The sequence below is a fragment of the Zootoca vivipara genome, chromosome 13 (assembly GCF_965207765.1).
Source record: "Zootoca vivipara chromosome 13, rZooViv2.hap1.1, whole genome shotgun sequence".
NCBI classification, from domain to species: Eukaryota; Metazoa; Chordata; class Lepidosauria; order Squamata; family Lacertidae; genus Zootoca; species Zootoca vivipara.
Genome location: NC_142596.1, coordinates 3,275,909 through 3,297,437, shown reverse-complemented (window position 1 = coordinate 3,297,437; position 21,529 = coordinate 3,275,909). Strand labels below are relative to the sequence as shown.

Sequence of the window (21,529 nt, the reverse complement as noted above, 5' to 3'; positions counted from 1 at the left end):
TAGCCATAATTGTGTTCTCTTGCGTTCGCTTGAAACTTTTTTAGAACGAATGCAGTTCTCCCCTCTGTGTGACTTAATTAAGTGTGACAAATTCTGCCCAAAGCACTTTTGCAAATAACACATAATTTATGAGGTCAGAGAAGAAGAAATTTTTAGTGCCCTATTAAATCAACCAACATGCATTTGTTTCAGGTACTTAATGGCATCATTTGATGGGCAGCCCACCCCCCATCTTTCCCAACACTCTGCGGTAATGCATTTAGAGTACATACATTTCTTGGGAACTTTAAAAGGGGCAATTAAGGCAAACTATAGATCTGAAAGGTAATTTTGCAGACAGGGAATGGGTGGCCATGAATTCCCAAGCAATTTTGCCGCTCCAACCTTAAGGTGGGAAGATGTCAGTGGTTTAACTACCACAGCATGATAGAAGCACCAGCTGTGAGGGTTAATCAAATACAGTATCTATTCTGGGACTGGGAAGCTCTTCTTTGCTCAGAGGTGCAGCAGCTGCTGTCTCTCCCAGACATTTGCTGGAATCGAGGGCTTGTGAAAGAAAACAGGTTTTCAGGAGACGGGCCATCGCTCGGGGTAGAGCATCTACTGTACATGCGGAAGGGGCTGGTTCAATCCCCAGCATCTCTAGGTGGGGATGGGTGAGACTCCTGCCTGAAACCTTGGACAGCTTTGTAATCCCTCCTGGCCAGGCATGAACCTATGGCCCTGTCTGCTATAATTTTCAGAGCACAGAACGGAGGGGACTGCTTATGAACAACATTGCATTTTACAATAAACTAATTCTCAACAACCATATAAAGCAAGTTATTACTCTAAGCTAGATCTCACTCCACTCACCAGGCAAATTTATTCCCAGGCCAGCCAGATAAATGCATATAGCCAAAGCACACTCCTTTTCACTGCTCGTGGTACAGTATGCTTTCGACAAGGGTTACACAGAACCCAAAACAGATTTTGACAGATTGCAAGGATCCTGAGGATTCACAGAACAACTGGCTGCTTCCATGTGGGGTTACACTTTGCTTGTGGGGACTTCAATGTTTTATTTGTGGTAGTGTCAGGAGAGTTCACATCCCACTGGCCTCTTCAAGCACCCTACAGCAAGCTGGACTGCCCACCTACAAGCAAAGGCACTCAAATCAAATCAAATCAAAAGGATTACATATTATATATGCAGGACTACAAAAGGGCATATGGATACGATGGAGGCAGGCAGAGAAATCAACAAAAAGCAAGTAAAGCACAGCTATGGCATTGGGAAAGGAATCTGCTGACATCTGACTGAAGCTCTGATGAAATGAATATAGTAATCAATGCCCAATATCCAAAAAGCCAGCTGTGCCAGACTTCCCTTAAGATTTCAAAAGATAGACCAGCCTACTACTTTTTAAAAAGTTAAAGAAAGTGCTTCATAGTGTCCTAGCACTGAAGGGGGTGGTGGTGGCATCTAGTCTGTTCCTCTGTGCAGGAAGTTATAGCATCCCCGAAAGATGGCTGTCCAGCCTCTGCCTCAAGACTAGCAAGCAAGGGAGAGCCCACCACCCCACTAGGTAAATTTATCTCCTGTACGTCAAGCCAATTAGATTTGGTCCTTCTCTTTGGGACAACAGCAAATGTATTGCTGCCCTCTTCTATGACGCCAGTGCGTGAATTTGTTTTATGTGTGTAGATCAGTGCAGCTGACCAACGCACAGTCTTTGCAGCAAGGCTCTGTTCCGATGGCACGAGTAGTCACAACCAGTAGATTTTAAAAAAGCTCAAGAGATCCAGCACTTAGACAACACTCATGATGCACAGAGTTTCTTTAAAGCCACAATGACCATCTATGGGCCAATAAAGCATGGCATATGCCCCCTACGCTCAACAGACTTCTAAAAGATAAAGCAGCTATTGAACTGTGCTGGAGAGAACATTACCAGCATCTCCTTAACCACAACTCCCCCATCGGTGCTGAGGTCCTCTCACAAATTCCACAAAAACAGGTTAGAGATGAGCTTGCAGTATCTCCAAATCTGGGAGAGTTGTGTACAGCTATTAACCAAATGAAAAACAACAAAGCCAGTGTACCTGATGGGATACCTGCCGAAGTCTTCAAAGTGGGTGGAATTGAATTTACACAACTTCACAAGCTCATCGAAGAAATCTGGGAGAGGGAAGAGATCCCAGAAGACTTCAGGGATGCCAAAATTAGCAATCTTTTTAAAAAAAGGTCGAAACAAAATAAAAAAAAATCCTTCCAGTAGCACACGAAAGCTCATACCAATGACAAACTTAGTTGGTCTCTAAGGTGCTATTGGATTATTATTTTTTAATTTTGTTTTGACTATGCCAGACCAACACAGCTACCTACCTGTATTTTAAAAAGGTGAGAGAACTGATTGCGGAAACTATCGAGGCATCTCTCTATTAGCTGCGACTGGCAAAATTCTTAAAAAGGATCTTAGCAAACCGTCTCTTAACAATATCCGAGGTGACCCTTCCTGAATCCCAAAATGGTTTTCAGCCTTCTAGGGGGACAGTGGACATGATTTTCACCACTCGACAGCTTCAAGAAAAAATGCAGAGAGCAAAACCAACCCCTGTATATGGCGTTTATTGACTTGACTAATGCTTTCGACACTGTAAATTGTAATGCCCTGTGGACTGTCCTTCTGAAAATTGGCTGCCCAGATAAATCTGTGAACATCATTCGGCTCCTCCATGATAATATGACAGCAGTAATCACAGATAACAATGGCTCTCAAAGTGAACCATTCACAGTGGGATCAGGTGTTAAACAGGGTTGTGTTATTGCCCCAACTCTATTCATTATTTTCATTGCCATGATCCTACACTTTGTCGAAGAGAAACTCCCCACCAGAGTAGAAATCATATATCAAACAGATGGAAAGCTCTTCAATCGGAGCAGGCTGAAAGCTAAAAGTAAGGTTACCGTAACTTCCGTCATAGAGCTTCAGTATGCTGATGACAACGTAGTGTGTGCACACTCAATGACCTCTAAACCATCCTAAATATATTTGCAGCAGCTTATGAAAAGCTTGGCCTATCACTCAACACCCAAAAAACCAAAGTGCTGCACCAACAATTACAAAATAACCCCTCTGCAGTGCCTCAAATCCAACTCAATGGTGTAACGTTGGAAAATGTCTATCACTTCTCCTATCTGGGCAGCTGTCTTTCCACAAGGGTTGAAATTGATGTTGAAATCCAGCATCGCCTGAGCCCTGCGAGTACAGTTTTCTCCCGATTGAAGTGCAGTGTTTGAGGACCAGGACATTTGCAGGGAAACCAAAATGCTTGTTTACAAAGCTATTGTACTACCAACCTTACTGTATGCTTGTGAAACATGGACCACTTATAAATGCCATCTCCAACTCTTTGACAGATTCCATCAACGGTGTCTCCGAAAAATTTTACACATCACTTGGGAAGACAGGCGGACTAATATCAGTGTACTGGAAGAAGCAAAGGTCACCAGTGTTGAAGAGATGATTCTTCAACTTCAACTTCGGTGGACTGGTAATGTTGTGCAGATGCCTGATGATCGTCTTCCAAAGCAACTACTGTACTCTATTCTGAACTTAAAAATGAAAAGCATAATGCTGGTGGTCAACAAGAGAGGTTTAAAGACTGTCTCAAGACAAATCTTTAAAAACGTAGTATAAACACTGACAACTGGCGAACACTGGCCCGTGAGTGCTCCAGTTGGAGAACAGCCTTTACCAAAGGTGTCATGGGCTTTGAAGACACTTGAATTTGGGACACAAGGGAGAAACGTGCTAAGAAGAAGGCACGCTTGGCAAATCCACACTGTGATCAACTCCCACCCGAAAACCAATGTCCCCACTGTGGAAGGACGTGTGGATCCAGAATTGGCCTCCACAGTCACTTACAGACTCATTGTTAAAACCATGTTTATGGAAGACAATCTTACTTGGCAACGAGTGATCGCCAGAGAAGAAGCCCTCTTCTATGTGGCAGCCCTGAGTAATTGAAGAGATGTTTCAGGTCTCATTCCCCTGCTCCTGTCTCAGTTCCTTCATAGTGTCTGTTTTCCAGGCTCCTGGCCACCTTCACTGCCCTCATCTGAAGTTGCTCATTTGACTTCCCCACCCCCTTTTTAGAAATCATTTTTATTGGTTTTAGAAATACAAAATACAAATAAACACAAACTAATAAAAGTGTATCTATATAAAGAGATTCTCCGAATCTCAGGACTCCCCCCCCCCCAGGGGTCTCATTTTAAACCTCTACAACTGCATATTCAGCCATACTCCAATTTTTATATCAAACCATATTGTCCATAGTAATTTATACACTACAAGTGAATCAAAATCCTCCTCTTGTTTCCATCTGCTTACAGTAGTCTCCAAGATAACTTACGAATTTTTCCCATTCTTTTATAAAGTTTTTATTCTCTTGGTTTCCGAGTTTTCCAGTCCAGTCAGCTTTGCCATCTCAGCATAGTCCATCAGCTTGGTTTGCCATTCTTCTCTAGTAGGCGAAGTTGCTCATTTGTCTTTCATGCCTTGTCCATGAAGCCCAAAGCCAACACATGGAAGAAGCAGACAGTACCACCCTGCTGGCCCTGCTCTCCGGTGTGTCAACCAGAAACCATGGAAAGGAGCACTTGACTGTGCAAGATTCCTGACCACATAGAGGATCTGCAGCCAAGTGTGGGTAGGGGCTTTACTCAACATTCCTGCCTACATGACAATTTTGGCGGTGGAGTCAGAAGGGCAAATGATGTCAGGGGTTTGGCCCTCCTCCATGTGTTTACAATTCCAGAATGGAAGGAAAGTGCAAACTACCAGCTCCATCTGGTACGCAGGCTGAGACCCTACCTCCCCTACCTCTGTCTCGCCAGAGTGGTGCATGCTCTTAGAATCATAGAGTTGGAAGAGACCACAAGGGCCATCCAGTCCAACCCCCTGCCAAGCAGGAAACACCATCAAAGCATTCCTGACAGATGGCTGTCAAGCCTCTGCTTAAAGACCTCCAAAGAAGGAGACTCCACCACACTCCTTGGCAGCAAATTCCACTGCCGAACAGCTCTTACTGTCAGGAAGTTCTTCCTAATGTTTAGGTGGAATTTTCTTTCTTGTAGTTTGAATCCGTTGCTCCGTGTCCGCTTCTCTGGAGCAGCAGAAAACAACCTTTCTCCCTCCTCTATATGACATCCTTTTATATATTTGAACATGGTTATCATATCACCCCTTAACCTTCTCTTCTCCAGGCTAAACATACCCAGCTCCCTAAGCCATTCCTCATAAGGCATCGTTTCCAGGCCTTTGACCATTTTGGTTGCCCTCTTGTTATCTCTCACTTGGATTACTGCAATGCGCTCTATGTGGAGCTACCTTTGAAGGTGACCCGGAAACTGCAATTAATCCAGAATGCGGCAGCTAGACTGGTGACTGGGAGCGGCCGCCGAGACCACATAAGACCGGTCTTGAAAGACCTACAGTGGCTCCCAGTACGTTTCCAAGCACAATTCAAAGTGTTGGTGCAGACCTTTAAAGCCCTAAACGGCCTTGGTCCAGTATACCTGAAGGAGCATCTCCACCCCCATCGTTCTGCCTGTACACTGAGGTTCAGTGCCAAGGGCCTTCTGGCGGTTCCCTCACTACAAGAAGCCAAGTTACAGGGAACCAGGCAGAGGGCCTTCTTGGTAGTGGCACCCACCCTGTGGAATGCCCTCCCACCAGATATCAAAGAAAAAAAACAACTACCAGACTTTTAGAAGACATCTGAAGGCAGCCCTGTTTAGGGAAGCTTTTAATGTTTAATAGAAACAAACAAACAAAAAATCCTTCCAGTAGCACCTTAGAGACCAACTAAGTTCGTCATAGGTATGAGCTTTCGAGTGCATGCACATTTCTTCTGATACCTGAAGAATATCTGAAGAAGTGTGCATGCACATGAAAGCTCATACCTATGACAAACGTAGTTGGTCTCTAAGGTGCTACTGGAAGGAATTTGTTTATTTTGTTTCGACTATGTCAGCCCAACACGGCTACCTACCTGTAATGTTTAATAGATTATTGCATTTTTATGTTCTGTTGGAAGCCAATCAGAGTGGCTGGGGAAACTCGGCCAGATAGGCGGGGTATAAATAATAAATTATTATTACTACTACTACTACTACTATAGCTTACACATCTGACTATAATGGGAAACTATGGTTTGTTGTAAATTGAGGGAGTATTTAAAGTACCCAAATGCTTGTTTGTGTAATGTGAAACTACAATTTGGAGTTGCATGTCAACAAAGTTAGTGTCCCCTTAAAAATGGTTGGCATTAAAAAAGGTAAAAGATGCATCTCTGTGTCCATGAGCAAAAATAATGATTCCCTGAAAGTGCCTGTGCGACAGTGGAGCCCCCCGTTTGATAATGACCAGAGTGCCTGTGCAACCCATGCTCAATGGCCTCTTTTAAGTGGGCTTGCTTTGAGTAATGGAAGAGTTCTTTTCAATGTAACTTGTCCTTTTAAACAGCTTTATGCAAAGCAGAGAATAAAAACAGGCTTAAATTAGGAAAACAGAACCCTGGTTTCTAATTTATATAAAATACAACATGCATAATATATTACAGTTTCAGCTTCTGGGCAGAGAGTTCTCGTTTCTTCGGTTTCTTCTGGATTTTCTTTGCATCCTTAATTTGCATTTTCACTTGATCTTGCAGCTGAGAAAAGAAGGCTTGGGAGGACTTCAAAGCCTTGTCTTTGCCATCATCCTGTAGCAGAGCAAGATTTATTTCAGAACAAATGGAAACATGCACATGTAAAGTAAAATAATGCCCCACAGTTTCAGCCACATAATTGTTCCAGCAGAATGCATAAGACAAAGATCCCATTTGTATTCCGATTGATAACTAAATGGCAAACAGCAGCTGTTATGTTATGCAATACCCTTTTTCTGGCAGCATAATAAATCCAGAAAGCGGAAGGGAGGCTTGGCGTTATCTACACTCTCATGCTTAATGCATGTTAATGAGAGATAAGCATGCAGCACTAGGAAAGCATCCCTTTATAATCGAGGACTAAGAGCAATGAGAGCCCCAGTGGAATTCTAAAAATTATTCCTTCAAGTTACTCCACCATAATCACTCTATCCTTTAAAAAAGGTCTTATGATTTCACCAACAAAGCATAGCAGAAGGCAGGTTTGTTTGTTTGCCATAATATACTTCATTTAAACAATGTTCAAGTTGTTTTGCAGGGAATTATCAGAAATCCATCTCCAGATATCATATTCAGAATACTATTATGCTTGTAACAGAAACACATCAGCCCCAGATGAGTGAAGGACCTGCCTTCTCTGGCATCGCCCTGCCTGCCTGCCTGCCTGGGTCCTGCTCCACCACTTGTCATCACCTCAGCACTGGAGCACCCCCCCTGGCTCATTTAGGCTAATTAATTACAACTGATTGGTTTAGATGTGCTTTTGACATTACCCAACCTCCAGTTTGCCCATGATGCTGTTTTTCAGTAAGTTGTTTGCTTGTGTTTCAATTAATTTCACCACTGCTTTACTGCATTTTAATTTCACCACTGCTTTACTGAAAATAGCATATAAATATTTGTGTACATATATGCCTCTAGCCTTCTGAATTGCAGGGTAAACCTTGGAATTTACCAGACTCTGGAAAAGGCTAAGGGAGTAGTGTTTAAGTTACTGTGGTGTAGGGGGTGGGGAAGGAGGCAGAGGGACCATAACCCCCGATCTGTTGTTCTAGAAGGCTGTTGAGAGGGGGTGGGAAGAAGGCAATGATCTGACTAAAATTGTGTTTTCCTGCACCTGCTCCATCTCAGTGGCTGCACAAACCACGGGTGTGAAAAGTTAGATCAGGGTCTACTGGTAAGATCTCTGCATGATTTGGAGCAGATCAGCAAGAAGTCTTTTAACAATAGCTACAACAAAAGGATTTTTAATTTTTTTTAAAAAAGGCTGCTGATTTGTGTGTGTCTATATGTATAGAGAATCAAGGGTGGATTTTTGTGTGACAGGATTGTCAGCTCAGTTTTGGTACTGAAAGCAAATACCTGACCCGGGCTAAGCACGTGCTCAGAGGCACTCTGTTTCTTAACTATTCCACCCCTACCCCATCCTCAAGCACTATTTTACACCTGGCTCTGTTGGGTGGATCTCAGCATTTTTAGCAAAAACAAACAACAAACTTGATCCTGCAAACCAAGTCTGCCTAATAAGCAAGTTGTAGTACATCAGCCTTTGCTCCCCCACCCCAGTTCCCTGCAGACGTTTTGTACGACTGAAGTCCAAAACATCTGAAGGGAACCAGGATAGCCTAGGCAAACACATACACACACACACACACACAGCACCCATGTTCAGGAGCAGGAACACAAAAAGGCCTATCTATCTGCTTCTATAGATAGAAGAATAGATTGATTTCTCCAGCTGTTTCTTTAGTAACCTTACCTTGAGCAAGGAGGTTCTACCTTCCTTGGTTAGCTTCTTCAGTTTCTCAGCCGAAGCCTTTTTACTCAGTCTAGCTCCCTGCACCAAATTCTTCTCCATCAGTTTTTGCCGCTTCTCCCTCTCCCTCAGCTTCAGGCGCTTCACAAGCTTCTTTTTCCTCCGTTCCCTGTTTTTGTCAGTGGGGTTTTTTTCAGCATTTGTTTTCACATCCCCGCCTTTGTTCTTCTCCTAAAAATAAGAACAGACTGAGAGTGGGATCCAAAAGCAACATAGAAAACTCTCTTTCACACAAACATACAAAATCAAAGTACCAACTAGCTGGCTGCAGCTTTCCCCCCCAAGCTGGCACCCCACTCTACGATTCTCTGGCCTACAACTCCCTTCAGCCCCCGTCTTAGGTCTTCAGCAGAGGCACTGCTCAGCATCTCACTCTTTCTGCCTATGAATATTAGGCAGCTGAGTACACAGCAGGGCTTTTTTCACCATTGCAGTCAAATTTTGGTACTCTGCCCCCAGTATGTTTCCCTGACCCCCTCCCTCCTGGCTCTTTACCTTTTCTCCAGCCTTGTAAATACCCGTAAGTCCACATTTACTAGCCTGCTGCTGGACAGAATGAAACTGCAGGCAGTTTACCCAGAAGTCAAGTCTCACTTTATTCAGTGGACTAATGTCTGGGTAGCAATGGTTAAATCACCAACAGCCAAGTTGGCACCAGCTCCACTACTGCCAGGCAAAACACTACAGGAAAGGGACAAAAGGGGGAACTAGGCAGCTAGCCTCATGCAGGTGGCCAACAGAAGCAGTTCCTTCTCATCCGTGCACTATTTGTTGCCTACAGCTACCATGAAAATGCTTAAAAACAAGATTGCCCTTGTCTTCCAGAGGGACTTGAGGTGTGGGTGCATTTGTTTTATTATGTTCCTGCTCTGGCTCCACTTTTGTGATTATGTTCATTGTATTTGATAAAAATGTGTGTTAGCTTTTTATCAGCTGCTTTGGACACTCAGGTAAGGTGGAAAAAAAACAGGTCACAAGTGTCTAATATTAATAATAAACATTAAGCTTCTGTTGAAAGAGCACAAGAGGGGGAAAGCACCAGATTTTGAGCAAAACCTGCATAAACCAAGCCAAATCAAACTGCATTTGTTTCCTCCGATTTCAGAGACCCTGGAATGAAAGTGGGTTCCCAAGAACGGAGTGTACTCTGCTGCCCAGGAAATGATGCGCCAAGTGGAAAGCTTCTGGGAGCTATGAATTAGTGCCTTACCTTGATCTCTTCCGGTGCAAGGAGGGCAGCGTCACTAACACTCACTGGTGCAACTTCTTCCATGGTTATTGCAGGGAGATTGGAGACAATTTTAACCTCTGGGACAGGCTAAGGGAAATAGAAAAGGCTATGCATGTTAGAGAACAGCGTTAAATGACTTCTACCGCAATCTTACACACACTTACCTGGCAGTAGACAAACCCTAACCCTAAAAGCCTGGTCTTCAATTCCATTAATCCAGGGAAGGGGAAGTTGTGGCTTTGTTGGTGGACTACAATTCCCAACATCCCTGAGCATTGGCCATGTTGTAGGTGGGTGAGGGAGTCAAAAAACATTTGCAGGGCAAGAGGCTGCATATCCCAGAGTTAAGAAGAAGTGATTCAGTTCCACTTAGGTCAATGGGGCTATATGGATTTGACAAGGCTCCCTAGACTTCATAATGGGATAGTGGTTAGAAGACTGAACTAGGGCTGGGGACCTGGATTCAAATCCCCACTCAGCCATGAAATTCACTGGGCCAGCCACTGGCTCTTAGCCTAACCTATGTTGCTTAATAGGTTGGGCAATTTCTTACAGCGACCATTCAGGAACGCAGAGGGCATAACACCAAGTCTTAATTTTGTAAAAGTAACTATACACAAAGCCAAAATAATTAACTCCAAATAGTTCACTTTTTGAGGGTCTATTTAATTCATGGCTATAGCCTGGAAAATCTCAAGGAATGGACACCAACCAATCAAATACTCTTGCTCATATGCAAAGAGGTTTACCCGCAATTTAGACATTGACTGGGTTGCAATCAGCTTTCTAGCAAGTTTTCTAGCAAGTGCATGTAAAGCAGTAACTTGCTTTTGAGAATTTATGGGTAAGCCATAACCTATGGAAACTAGATGTGAAGATGGCAGAGTTAGCATTCTGTTACGGAGGTTTAAGAGCCAAACCTGTATTCTAGCCTGGACAGAAAGACAACCCACTTAGACATGGATATGTGCAGCAGAAATACAAACAGGCATGGCCAAGACTATCTTTTTTATTTGTTATCAGCTGGCCCGGCCACACTTTGCTGTGGGTCATCTCTGTGATTCTCCCCACCTGGTCCCAATCCATGATGTATCCCGCCCCTCCTCCCTCCAACCCCCTGGCTCATCCCTGTGTTTCGGTAGGATACCCTTCCCTCTGTTTTCCCCAGGGAGTTTTGTTCCTTCCCCCCTGTATCGCCATACATTGGTCCCTGCACACGCATTGTGAACATTTTTATATATTTAGATTTAAAAATTTTGAAATAAGAACATGAGAAGCAGAAGTTATTATAGTTTAATTTTATTTTTGGGGTTGTCATTTATTTTGGTGGGTATTGTATGATTTGGGCGTCGTGTTTTGGGGGGAGTTTTTTGTGTGTTTTTTTTGTTATTTGGATTTTCTAATTTTGGAGTAGGTGACCCAGAGAACTACTTTAACAATCCTGAGCAGGGTGGGGGGAATCAAATAGCGAAGACCCACAGCCCCGTAGCAACAGAAGGTGAGTTCCGAAGCACCCGAGCTGTTCGGTTCCATAAAAACCCAGGAAGTGGCAAGGGGAAGGTAGGAGATTGTAAAGGGGGGGGGGTTTAGCCACTGCAAATATCCGAGGACTTAAACTGGGGAAAGTGCATGGTTGTTGTTGTTTTTAAAGACACAGAGGCTTGCAATCAGTCATAGTATAAAGCCTAGGTTTAAAGGGGCACGACTGCCCTTACTTAAAATGGCCGCGAGCCTCGCATGTGACACAACGGCCGCTAAATTTTAAAGGAAAAACCCCTTGCCGTGCCCCCAAGTGCGTTGCTGTGGGTAATCCCCCCCGGGCCTAGTGGGGGCCTGGCAGGGGCCTACAAACAACAAAGGCCGTGCTGTGGCCTGCGATCCAGGCGCTCCCCCCCCCGGGCCTAGTGGGGGCCTAGCAGCCTGGCAGGGGCCTATGGGTCTGGTAATGGCCGCCTTGGTTTCAGTTGCTTGGTTGATGTCATTATTTGGCACCGCCCTTCAGAGCTTTTGCTGGTGACAGCGTGCAATCTGCCTTTTTATTAGATGCTGCTGGAGTCTTCAGAGCTTCTGCTGGTGATGTCTAATTTGCGTGCCACTTTTTTGCGTTTAATCATTATTTTAGGTGTGAAAGGTGTGGGTTTTAAAATAATTTTTTAATGCCAGATCCCTCCCTGATGGGCAAGGTACGTTGTGGCCAAATTTGTTACATTACGGTTCAGCGGTTACGGAGAACGGCTGTGACCTCTGTGTGCACAATGCCTACATTTTTATTTATAGAGATAGCTTCTCTGTTACTAGTTACAGGTAGGTAGCCGTGTTGGTCTGAGTCGAAGCAAAATAAAAAAATTCCTTCAGTAGCACCTTAAAGACCAACTAAGTTTATATTTTGGTATGAGCTTTCGTGTGCATGTGTGTATCTGAAGAAGTGTGCATGCACACGAAAGCTCATACCAAAATATAAACTTAGTTTGTCTTTAAGGTGCTACTGAAGGATTTTTTTTATTTTGCTTCTCTGTTACTGTTACTATGTTATTAGGACAAAACAGGGGGAGAGAGAACCATGTATGCCACTTGAGATACCTGCAGGAAAGAGGATGTACACGTAATAACAAGGGAAAATATCTCGAGCATGCAGCTAGCACAGAAAAAGAGTTTTTAACCCTTTTCTACGAAGATGGGTTCTTCTTATGCACAATCCTGCAAACAAAGTTGCATTGCCATACTTACTGGTTTAGGTGTGAAGTGGAAATTAGAAAGGGCATCCAGTCTAAGGAAGAGTGAGTCCATCATTTTCTGTATTTCTGCATGCTGAGGTTTTTCTTCCTCTTCCATTTTTTTCTGGATTAAGAACAATGTGGGATTAGACAAGAGCGATTTCCAAGCAAGACTTTTCACTCAAAAGAAAGCAAATGCTACCTTTGGCCTTTTAGAGGCCAAGAAAGGGGAAGTTTATTTATTTACTTCTAAATATACCCCCTTTTCTGGGGTCCCTAAGAGTTACCAATTTATAGGCTCACTCGCCCTTGGCTAAAGCCAGATGCTATGGGCTTACTTCACAAAATACACAGGGTTAAAAAAACAAAACCCAAACATTCCTAATTGTCAAATGGTGAGTTTTTCAAGTCCTGGTTTATATTTCAGAACAACAGATATAACAAGTTTCATCTGCATAATTCAGCTGCAAAGGAAACAAGAGACTATTTCAAATGGAATTAGCATTGAAGGGGAGGAGGGAGAAAACACAAAATGACTTGCACTTCCTTTCCCTCTGCTTATTTCACAGGACCAAAATGGCTCCCTGGCAACATCGTACAGGGCCTAAATGATGCACTGTGGTGCAGGATCCTTCAGAAATGGGGATGCCATGGAACGTGAATTACAGAAAATTTCTTAAGCCCATTTTTTTTAAAAAATAAAACAAACAAACAATTGATTTTGAAAGGCCTGGAAGGGTAGAGTTGCAGTCATGAGTTGAGAAGTTGAGAAGGAAGCCACATGCAAATTCACTCTAGAGCAACTCTCCTCTTCCTTCTCATCTTCCCTGAGTCCTGCCACGCTAGCTGGGACTTATGGGAACTGATGTCCCACAACACCTGGAGGACATCATGTTCCCCATTGCTGTCCTAAAAGCTTCTGCACATTTCAGGTCAGAGAAAAGAAGGCTGAAGCTCTCAAGTGCCACAAAATGCAAACCATGTCAAAGGGAAGCTCATTACTTCTGCATCTGCCCACTGCCACAGATAAAGTTGGGCCCTAAAGCATCCTTAACAGCCAATACAAGCTCCCTCAAAAGGCACCTGATTAAGTTTCAAATATTCTTGCTCATAAATTTCTGCAAGACTCAGCTTGCTTTTCTCGTGATCCAGAGTCAACCGCTTCTTATATTCATAGGGGTCTTCTTTCGGTTTTTCTTTACGAACAACATCGTCCCAAGCCTAAAACAAAGGTGTTTTTTTAAAAAAACAACAACACCACAGCCATATTAAAAACAGAACAGAACCATGAGCAACTTTTCTGTAGGTAACAAGGAATTTAGCCATTCACATTCATTTGTCTTAACATTTCTATTCTGTCTTTTGTTTTAGAGAAGGGTAGTCAACGAGATTGCATTCTGTTTAAGAACTCAACAGTTGCAAATCTACACATCACAGAATACTAAATCTTACAAATGGGTGGCTCTTTAAAGAAAAATGTTTTAAGTTTTTTATGGCAGTCCTGAAGCAATGACTGGCTTCCCTGAAGAGAGTTCATAAAATGCACCCCATTATGTGAGAGAGGGCATTTTTTGTGGCAACCTCTTAAACTGCAGAATTCCCTTCCCACAAAGCTGCCTCTGAAACTTTCATTATGTAGCTTTACATATACGGAAGAGGTGCCTCTTCAATCTAATTGATAACAATATAATAAGCAGATGGCAGACTCTTCACTTTGTAGGAGATATCACCTACAGTGACTTCATACAGATATTCAATAGGAAGGGAGACAATAAGGAACTCCCAGCATTTATCAGACCCTTCAAGAAGTGGGGGATACAGAAAGGGCATTGTTTAAAGCTGAAGCAACATTAGTTTTGTTCTTGTTCCTTTTCAATGTACATATTCAATGCAAATGTAAAATCCCGCTGGGTTCCCTTTCCCATTCTCCCTCAAATAGCAATGAAGACATGAAAACAGATCTATTAACCTGATCTTTTATCCTTCTCTTGATAATCTCTTCAAGCTCCAAAGTTGTTTCTTCTGTGATCACAGGAGCTGAGAATACAAAAGCAGCAAACTCAGGATTTTTTAAAAATGAAATGCATTTGTAAATAACCTTATGGGTTAAGAGCAGGCTCCTTTCTCTATTGCCAGCTGTCACCTGAAAAGACATGTAACCACTATCAATTCAGCACCACCACCACCCAAACCTAAGGGTCATAATGAACTGGGTGCACACAGGTACAGCTGTTTGAGGGCAGCAGTGTAACCAGGGATGATCCTGGCTGCAAATGCAGATGAGCTCCTGGGGTAGACTATGATCAGTCTCTGCTTGAGACTGGGAGACATACACAATTAAGTGTCCTCCTTAGTCATGGCCTGACGTATTCTAGGAAGTCTACATCATGCTAAGAACCATGGATGAAAACCAGAGGGTCTGCCCACCTTAGAAGGTTGATTTCAGAATTTGCAGCTATTTAATGTACAAAATTGCAGTATCTCTACATAAAACATAAGCCTGGAGGCAAAGCGCTGCTATACAAGGTTTACCCATTTTGACTGCATGGTCAAAAAGAACCATTTCCTCCAGAAGGCTGTTCTCAGGCCGCTTTTGTCCTGTCACTTCCCCTTTCAGCTGCCAAGGCTTCTCCATCAGCAGTTCCTTTTCTAGCGATTTAATTGTTTCGCTCATCTGCAAAAAAAAAAGTTCTCAAGACACTTCATTTCCCATGGCTTCAATCTTACATGCTTACTTAAGGACAGTTGCTATCCCCGTCTCCCACTGCAACCACCTGTGACCTTTTCCCCGCCCCCCCACTCACTTGAAAACGACTCCCTAGTCTAGAGAGTCTAGGGAACCTCCTAAAAATGTGGAATTGAGGGGTGGGGGCTGCTGTTGGAAGGAGGAAAAGAAAAGAAACTTCCATTCTGTGAACTTCCTTATTTTAGGCTCCAAGCTCAATTTCGGGTGATGCCACCCCCCTTTCCCCATCAGTCTCCTGCACCCCATCCCCCAACGTTAAGGAGCCCCAATCCTACAAAAAGCTTTTTAGGATGCATGGAGTCTGCCGGAGGCAAGAGGAAACATGAAACTTTCCTTTTGTAAACCTCCTTAAGTTAACTTATCTTAGGATCCCAAACACTGCCTCATTCTTTTTTCTGTTTTTTCATGGTTGAAGTTCTTATTTTTTGCTTTAAACATGCTAGTTTTAGATGGCATGAGATAAGCGCATCTGGTTTGTGATGTGGAATGCAATAGAAAGTTTACCTTTTCCTGTCTTTTCTCAAAGGATGACTTTGTTTCAGCAGAACTATTTCTCTTTGCCTGGAACATATCTATCTCCTCTTCTATGTCGCTGTCATCTGGCAAGCTAAACGTCACTCTTTTAGAAGGGTCTTTGCTTTTTTCATTCCTGCCTTTCTGTTTGATTTCATCCATTTCCTCAGCTCTGTAGTTAAACAGCATTACATGAAAAAGAGACCTTTAAAGGACTTTCATTAGGCTTTTGATTCATTCATAAACACAGGAGCCTGCTGGGACACCACACAAAAGTGCCCTGAGGAAAGTATCCATTCACAAAACTTTCTGGACATGTCTGCAAACTGGAAAACCTGTCATGGACACCCCCACCCCCCACCCCCCACCGAGCAGCCTATTCTGCTGGCTACAAGAGAAGTCATATTTCAAACCTAATTTGGGGATCAGAGTGAGGAAAGGAGATCCATGTGGGAACCAGGGAAGGCCTTAATGAGTACAGTTCTACCTTGTTTTGCGACCAGAATTCATTCCGGAGCCCCGGCCGCTAGCCGAAAAGGATGCAGGGCAAAGCACCGCGTCTGCACACGTGTGTAGAGCACTTTGCGTTTCTGCGCATGCGTGAGTGGCAAACCCGGATGCAACCCGTTCCGGTACTTCCGGGTTTGCCACGGACGTTCGCTGGAATGGACGCTAGACGAGGCGGACGTTCGCGGAGGTATTACTGTACGTCTCCAGACACCATGTTGATGACCCTGTTATTATTCATACATGACTCTGCAAGTAGTATAGCTCTCCGGATAGGAAAGATGCTATTGTACTGACAACATAACAATATTTATCTCCTCACAGAAGATTACCTCTGCTCCCAAAAAATTTTTGGGATTCAATTCCATGCACACTTTACCAGAGAGAAAACCACACTGAGTACAAAGGAACTAAATTCTGAGTAAACATGCACTGGTCACTTCATTTTATTATCCACTTAGCACTGCCCTCAAAATATCAGCCACATACTCATCATCTATGTCGCCTTCTTCTTCTTCTTCCTTTCCCTCAATCTGGTCACTGTCACTATCCTTGTGTTCACTTGTGAAGTCTTCATAATCATCCACAGGATCAAAGTAGTCCTGATATTTAAGATCACGAGCACTTTTGATGATCAGCTGGAAAGAAGAGAGAAACCAGCAAGAGGTTACAAAGAGGAACCTGAAGTTTCAATGTAACATTTGAACAAGATAAATGAGTAAAAGGGCTATATTACCGGTAAATAGTTAGGCTTATTAAATAAACTGGATAATTTATAGTTTTTTTCTGAAGAAGTATAACCAAAGTCTTAAAATACTTTAATAACAGTCAATTCTATTTTCAGGACCTGCAAGCATGGATGTGGCCAAAGTGACCCATATGATTTACAGTTAAAAAGTACTTTGAGAATATTCTGCATGGCAGCAACATGTTCTCATACATCACTGTTCTTCCTACTCTGCTTTCAGATTTCTCAGGGATTCAGATATAATAAATAATAACAATAATAATATATTATTTATATCCCGCCCATCTGGCTGGGCCTCCCCAACCACTCTGGGCGGCTTCCAACAAAAATTTAAAATACATTAAAATAAGATACACCTTTGCTCCAACTATATCAATGAAAAGTTCAGCTGCCATTTTGCTGTTCTCCATTTAGTCCATTCTTAGTGGCAGCCAATGCAAATTGTGAGTCCTTTTCCAATTAATGAACCCAATGCAAAGAGTTAGCCCAACGTGAACTACCCTAGGCAATTTGTTTTGAAAAGGATGCACAGAACAGCGGAACAGAAACACACACAAACAGCATCTCTCTCCTTTAAATGGGCCATTCACCTTACAATGTTGGTACATCTCCTTCGTCAACTATCACACACATGCTTTTCTTCCTAGGCCTACTGGTATGTTAGGGCACAAGAAGAGGGTGCTTGGGGTTCTCCTTTTTTACATAGGCACCCCTTGCACCAGCTAGCTAGGAAGGGAAGTCCTCTCTCATTCACTTTTCGATTAGGAATAGATGAGATAACCATAAATTTATACAGACCTGTTTGTACGCATTAGCCTGCTATTTACTGACAGTTACAGGCAGCATGTGAGAAGGTAACAAGATGGGAAACTCTCTGATATATGGACTCCTTATACAGATCTATTACTTGAACGTCTGAGCAATGGGTTGATCTGAACCACCAGCTCCCTCATTACTTCCCTGCTCTTACCCCTTACTTGTACGCATGGAGCATGTTGTCTTGATTTATTATGATTTTGTTTGTAATGTTTCACTGCATTTGTTTCCACAAAACGCTATTAATAAAAAAGACAGTTGCATGAAGTCATTACTAAACCCTCCGAGTGTTTAGCTTTTAACAAACGATGTTTTATACCTTTTTATGCAATTACCTTCGTTTTGGAGGCTCCAAATTCCTCTTCATCCTCACTCTCATAATCTTCAGAAAAAATGTCCTCAAAGTAATTTATTCCTTCTTCTTCTTCATCACCACCATCACCCTTCCCTCCGATTTGTCTTTTCTCCACTGCATCCAAACAAGCCTCCATCTCAGCCAGTTTGAAAAATCTGTCATCCACTATGGACTTTTCTCCTGTTTTTTTCACAGTGTTCTTTGATGTTCGGGTTTGCTGCTCCAATTTATCAATATCAAAGTCCATATTGGAATCATCATCACTAAATGCATCATCTTCCATGGCCCCAAGCCTATTTCTCTTTCCTTCAAGCTCACTTTCCTCTTCAAGATGACCATTGTTGAAATCTGCCTCTACTTCCATCTGGTCCTCATTACCCGCCTGATCCTCATTGTCTTCTGAGACAGACCCATCCTTGTCTGAAGCTGGGAGAAGGCATAGATCCTCCTCTCCCTCCACATCTCTAGCAACAGCTCTCTTGAAGTAGCCTAGAACTGCATTATTCTGGAGTTCTAGCTGTTGCCAAATCTGCTCTTCATCAAAGTTATCTATCACCAGTTCCTTTAAAGGACTTCCAGAAATAACATCAGCTCCAAGCATTTTGTGGAAATCGTATAATGATTTTGTTAGAGAGATGAAGTCATCCGCAAGTCCATCCTGAATGCTGGAGTCAAAACAAGTTGTAAGACATCATGCATTTTAAAAGTCACAAAGTTTAGGTCTTTGTCAAATCAAGACGCAGAAACAGGAAAAGTATGTGAATATACAGGCATATCTCAGCAATATTGCAGGTTCAGTTCCAGACCACCACAAAAAAACAAAACAAATATAACAATAAAGCAAGTCACACAAATTTACACTATATTGTGTAGTCTATTAAGCCAGGTCCCCATGGCTGCAGGGGTGGGAAGGGAAGAACCTGGCCCCCGCCCTAGCCAGCTCCACTCCTGTGGCTAGAAGGGGAGCAGCAGCAGGGGGGTGGGAGGCTGGATTGCATGCAGCTGCACCCATGTCCTCAGAAGGAACAAGATCTGTGGAATCAAATTAGGTATGCTTATATACACCATTGAAGGGACCCAGGTGGCGCTGTGGTTAAACCACTGAGCCTAGGGCTTGCTGATCAGAAGGTCGGCGGTTCGAATCCCTGTGACGGGGTGAGCTCCCGTTGCTTGGTCCCAGCTCCTGCCAACCTAGCAGTTCAAAAGCACGTCAAAATGTAAGTAGATAAATAGGTACCGCTACAGCGGGAAGGTAAACGGCGTTTCCATGTGCTGCTCTGGTTTGCCAGAAGCGGCTTTGTCATGCTGGCCACATGACCTGGAAGCTATACGCCGGCTCCCTCGGCCAATAATGCGAGATGAGCGCGCAACCCCAGAGTCGGTCACGACTGGACCCTTACTTTTACCTTTTTATATACACCATTACTGCTGGTACAGTTGGCCATACAACATCAGTTCTGAACAAACTGCGGTTTGCTAATACGCTAACCATACTCAAGGTTTTGAGGTTAATGTAGAAAGCCTTCAATGACATGGGTCCCCAAAACTCAAAGAAGCACTTCTCCCTATATCTACTACAGCATGCTTTGAGATCTGCTAAAGAAGGCCTTCTAAATGGTCCATTGTTGGCCTTCATAGTGGTGACACCCCACCTGTGGAAACCCCCATGGCTACAGTAACTGACAGTATTCTTCCAAGATTTATAGCAAACTGGACTGCTGTTTGATACTTTAAAAACATTCTCTCTCCTCTTCCTCTCTCTGTATACACATATAACTCTCTCTCTCTCTCTCTCTCTGTGTGTGTGTGTGTGAGAGAGAGAGAGAGAGAGAGTGTGTGTGTGTGTATACAGTGCTAGATTTAAGGTGTTGTGGCTGGTTCCAATGCAAAGGGCTCCGAGCTAAGGGGGTGCAAAATAACAACAACAACAATAATAGTAATTATAATAAAACCTGTATTTATGGGTACCTACTGAGACCCATTTTTAAAACAACTGTACCAAAATGAATTCTGATTCTGTTGTGAAAAGAAGAAATATTTTTGGGAGGGCACCAAATTTTGTCTTCGCTGAGGGCACCATATTATCAAAGTCTGCCCCTGGTGTGAAGTGGGTGGCTCTAAAGTCGTTGCTGGACTCCCCTGCCCCATACAGCAGTGCCAACGATCTGAGATGAAGGGAATTGTAGCTCAGCAACGACCTGCAGCCTGGACGACCACAGGTTCCCCACCCCTGGAAATATTACCTACATAATGCATATAACCACACACACAAACACAAAGGGAGAGGGCAATATGCCGTGTGAGGCTCCTCAAGAGGAAGCCTTCCTGTGGCGCCCTGGGCCAGAGCGCCTGGCTGTTGACCGGATGGCTGGTGCTTCAAGCCCACCCAGGGAGGGACAGCATCGCAGGGGTTGGGCTAGATGACCCTCGGAGGTCTCTTCCAACCCTACGATTCTGTTTCCATGAAACCAACTCACTCAATTCCAAGGATCTCAGTGGGCCTACTCTTGATCCGACTCTCACCGGGTATCGCCCACAGCCGAGGTTTCATTTGCCCGCGTGCTTCGGGATGCTTAAGACACGCATTTTTTGTTTTATTTTAAAATGATCATAACGTGAGCACGCGCACACGCGATGGATGGCGCTTTACCTGAGGAACCGCTCGGGGTTGGCCGTGGCGGCGCCCAGTTTCTCCAAGCAGGCGCCCAGCCTTCCGCCCACAGCGAGCGCCGGGGCCGCCATGTCTTCGTCTTCTGTGCCGCTCGGCTCGGCCGCGTCCCTCGGCCCTCGCGCTCCGTCCGGCGAAGCGAGCCCGCGGAGAAAAGTTCCGCCTCTCCGCCCACCGCAGAATGGTTCCGGGCGCGGGGAAGGAGAAAGAGGCGGCACAGGCGGCTGAGCGAGGAAGGGCTCGGGGCGGGCGGAGGCGCGGAGGCCTCTTCTCTTAGACTTAGGCTGCAGAGCGAGGCTGCAGTGCCGTCGTGGACACATGCAGAGAGACACTCTATTTCATAAAATCCACACGCCTCTTGAGTGCTAGGCGGTTTAAAAAGAGAATAAAACAAAATGATCAGTTTAAAAACATCAACAGAAGACAAATCTGAATCATTTGAAGCATAAACCACGCGGCCATAGCATTGTAGAGTGGAATGGGACCCCAGAGGACAAATAGTCCAGCCCCCAGAAATGCAGGATTCTCAGCTCGATCCTGCGTGCCCGGTGGCCATCTGCGGTAGACGGAAAACAGATGGCAACATAAATCCTCTTAGCATTCGAAGCATTAAATGTGTTTGTGGAAGGGGGAGGTAGGGGTTTGATTTCTTGTTCTTATTATGTCTCGTGTTTTGTATTTTTATGTTGTGAAATAAAATAAAAACTTAACTGCTT

General features: G+C 43.8%; 1 protein-coding gene across 1 annotated transcript; it reads right to left on the bottom strand.

The window, feature by feature from the left end:
* Positions 1-4,281: 4,281 nt before the first annotated feature.
* MPHOSPH10 (M-phase phosphoprotein 10) lies at positions 4,282-20,918 on the bottom strand. The gene is made up of 11 exons (XM_035131754.3): positions 20,796-20,918; positions 18,126-18,810; positions 16,716-16,864; positions 15,711-15,891; positions 14,993-15,134; positions 14,430-14,497; positions 13,544-13,681; positions 12,474-12,584; positions 9,726-9,833; positions 8,459-8,686; positions 4,282-6,753 (listed from the first exon to the last, which is right to left on the bottom strand). Exons 1-11 carry the CDS (start codon positions 20,885-20,887, stop codon positions 6,607-6,609), a joined length of 2,049 nt encoding a protein of 682 aa, XP_034987645.3. The 5' UTR covers positions 20,888-20,918; the 3' UTR covers positions 4,282-6,606.
* Between the last annotated feature and the right edge of the window lie 611 nt (positions 20,919-21,529).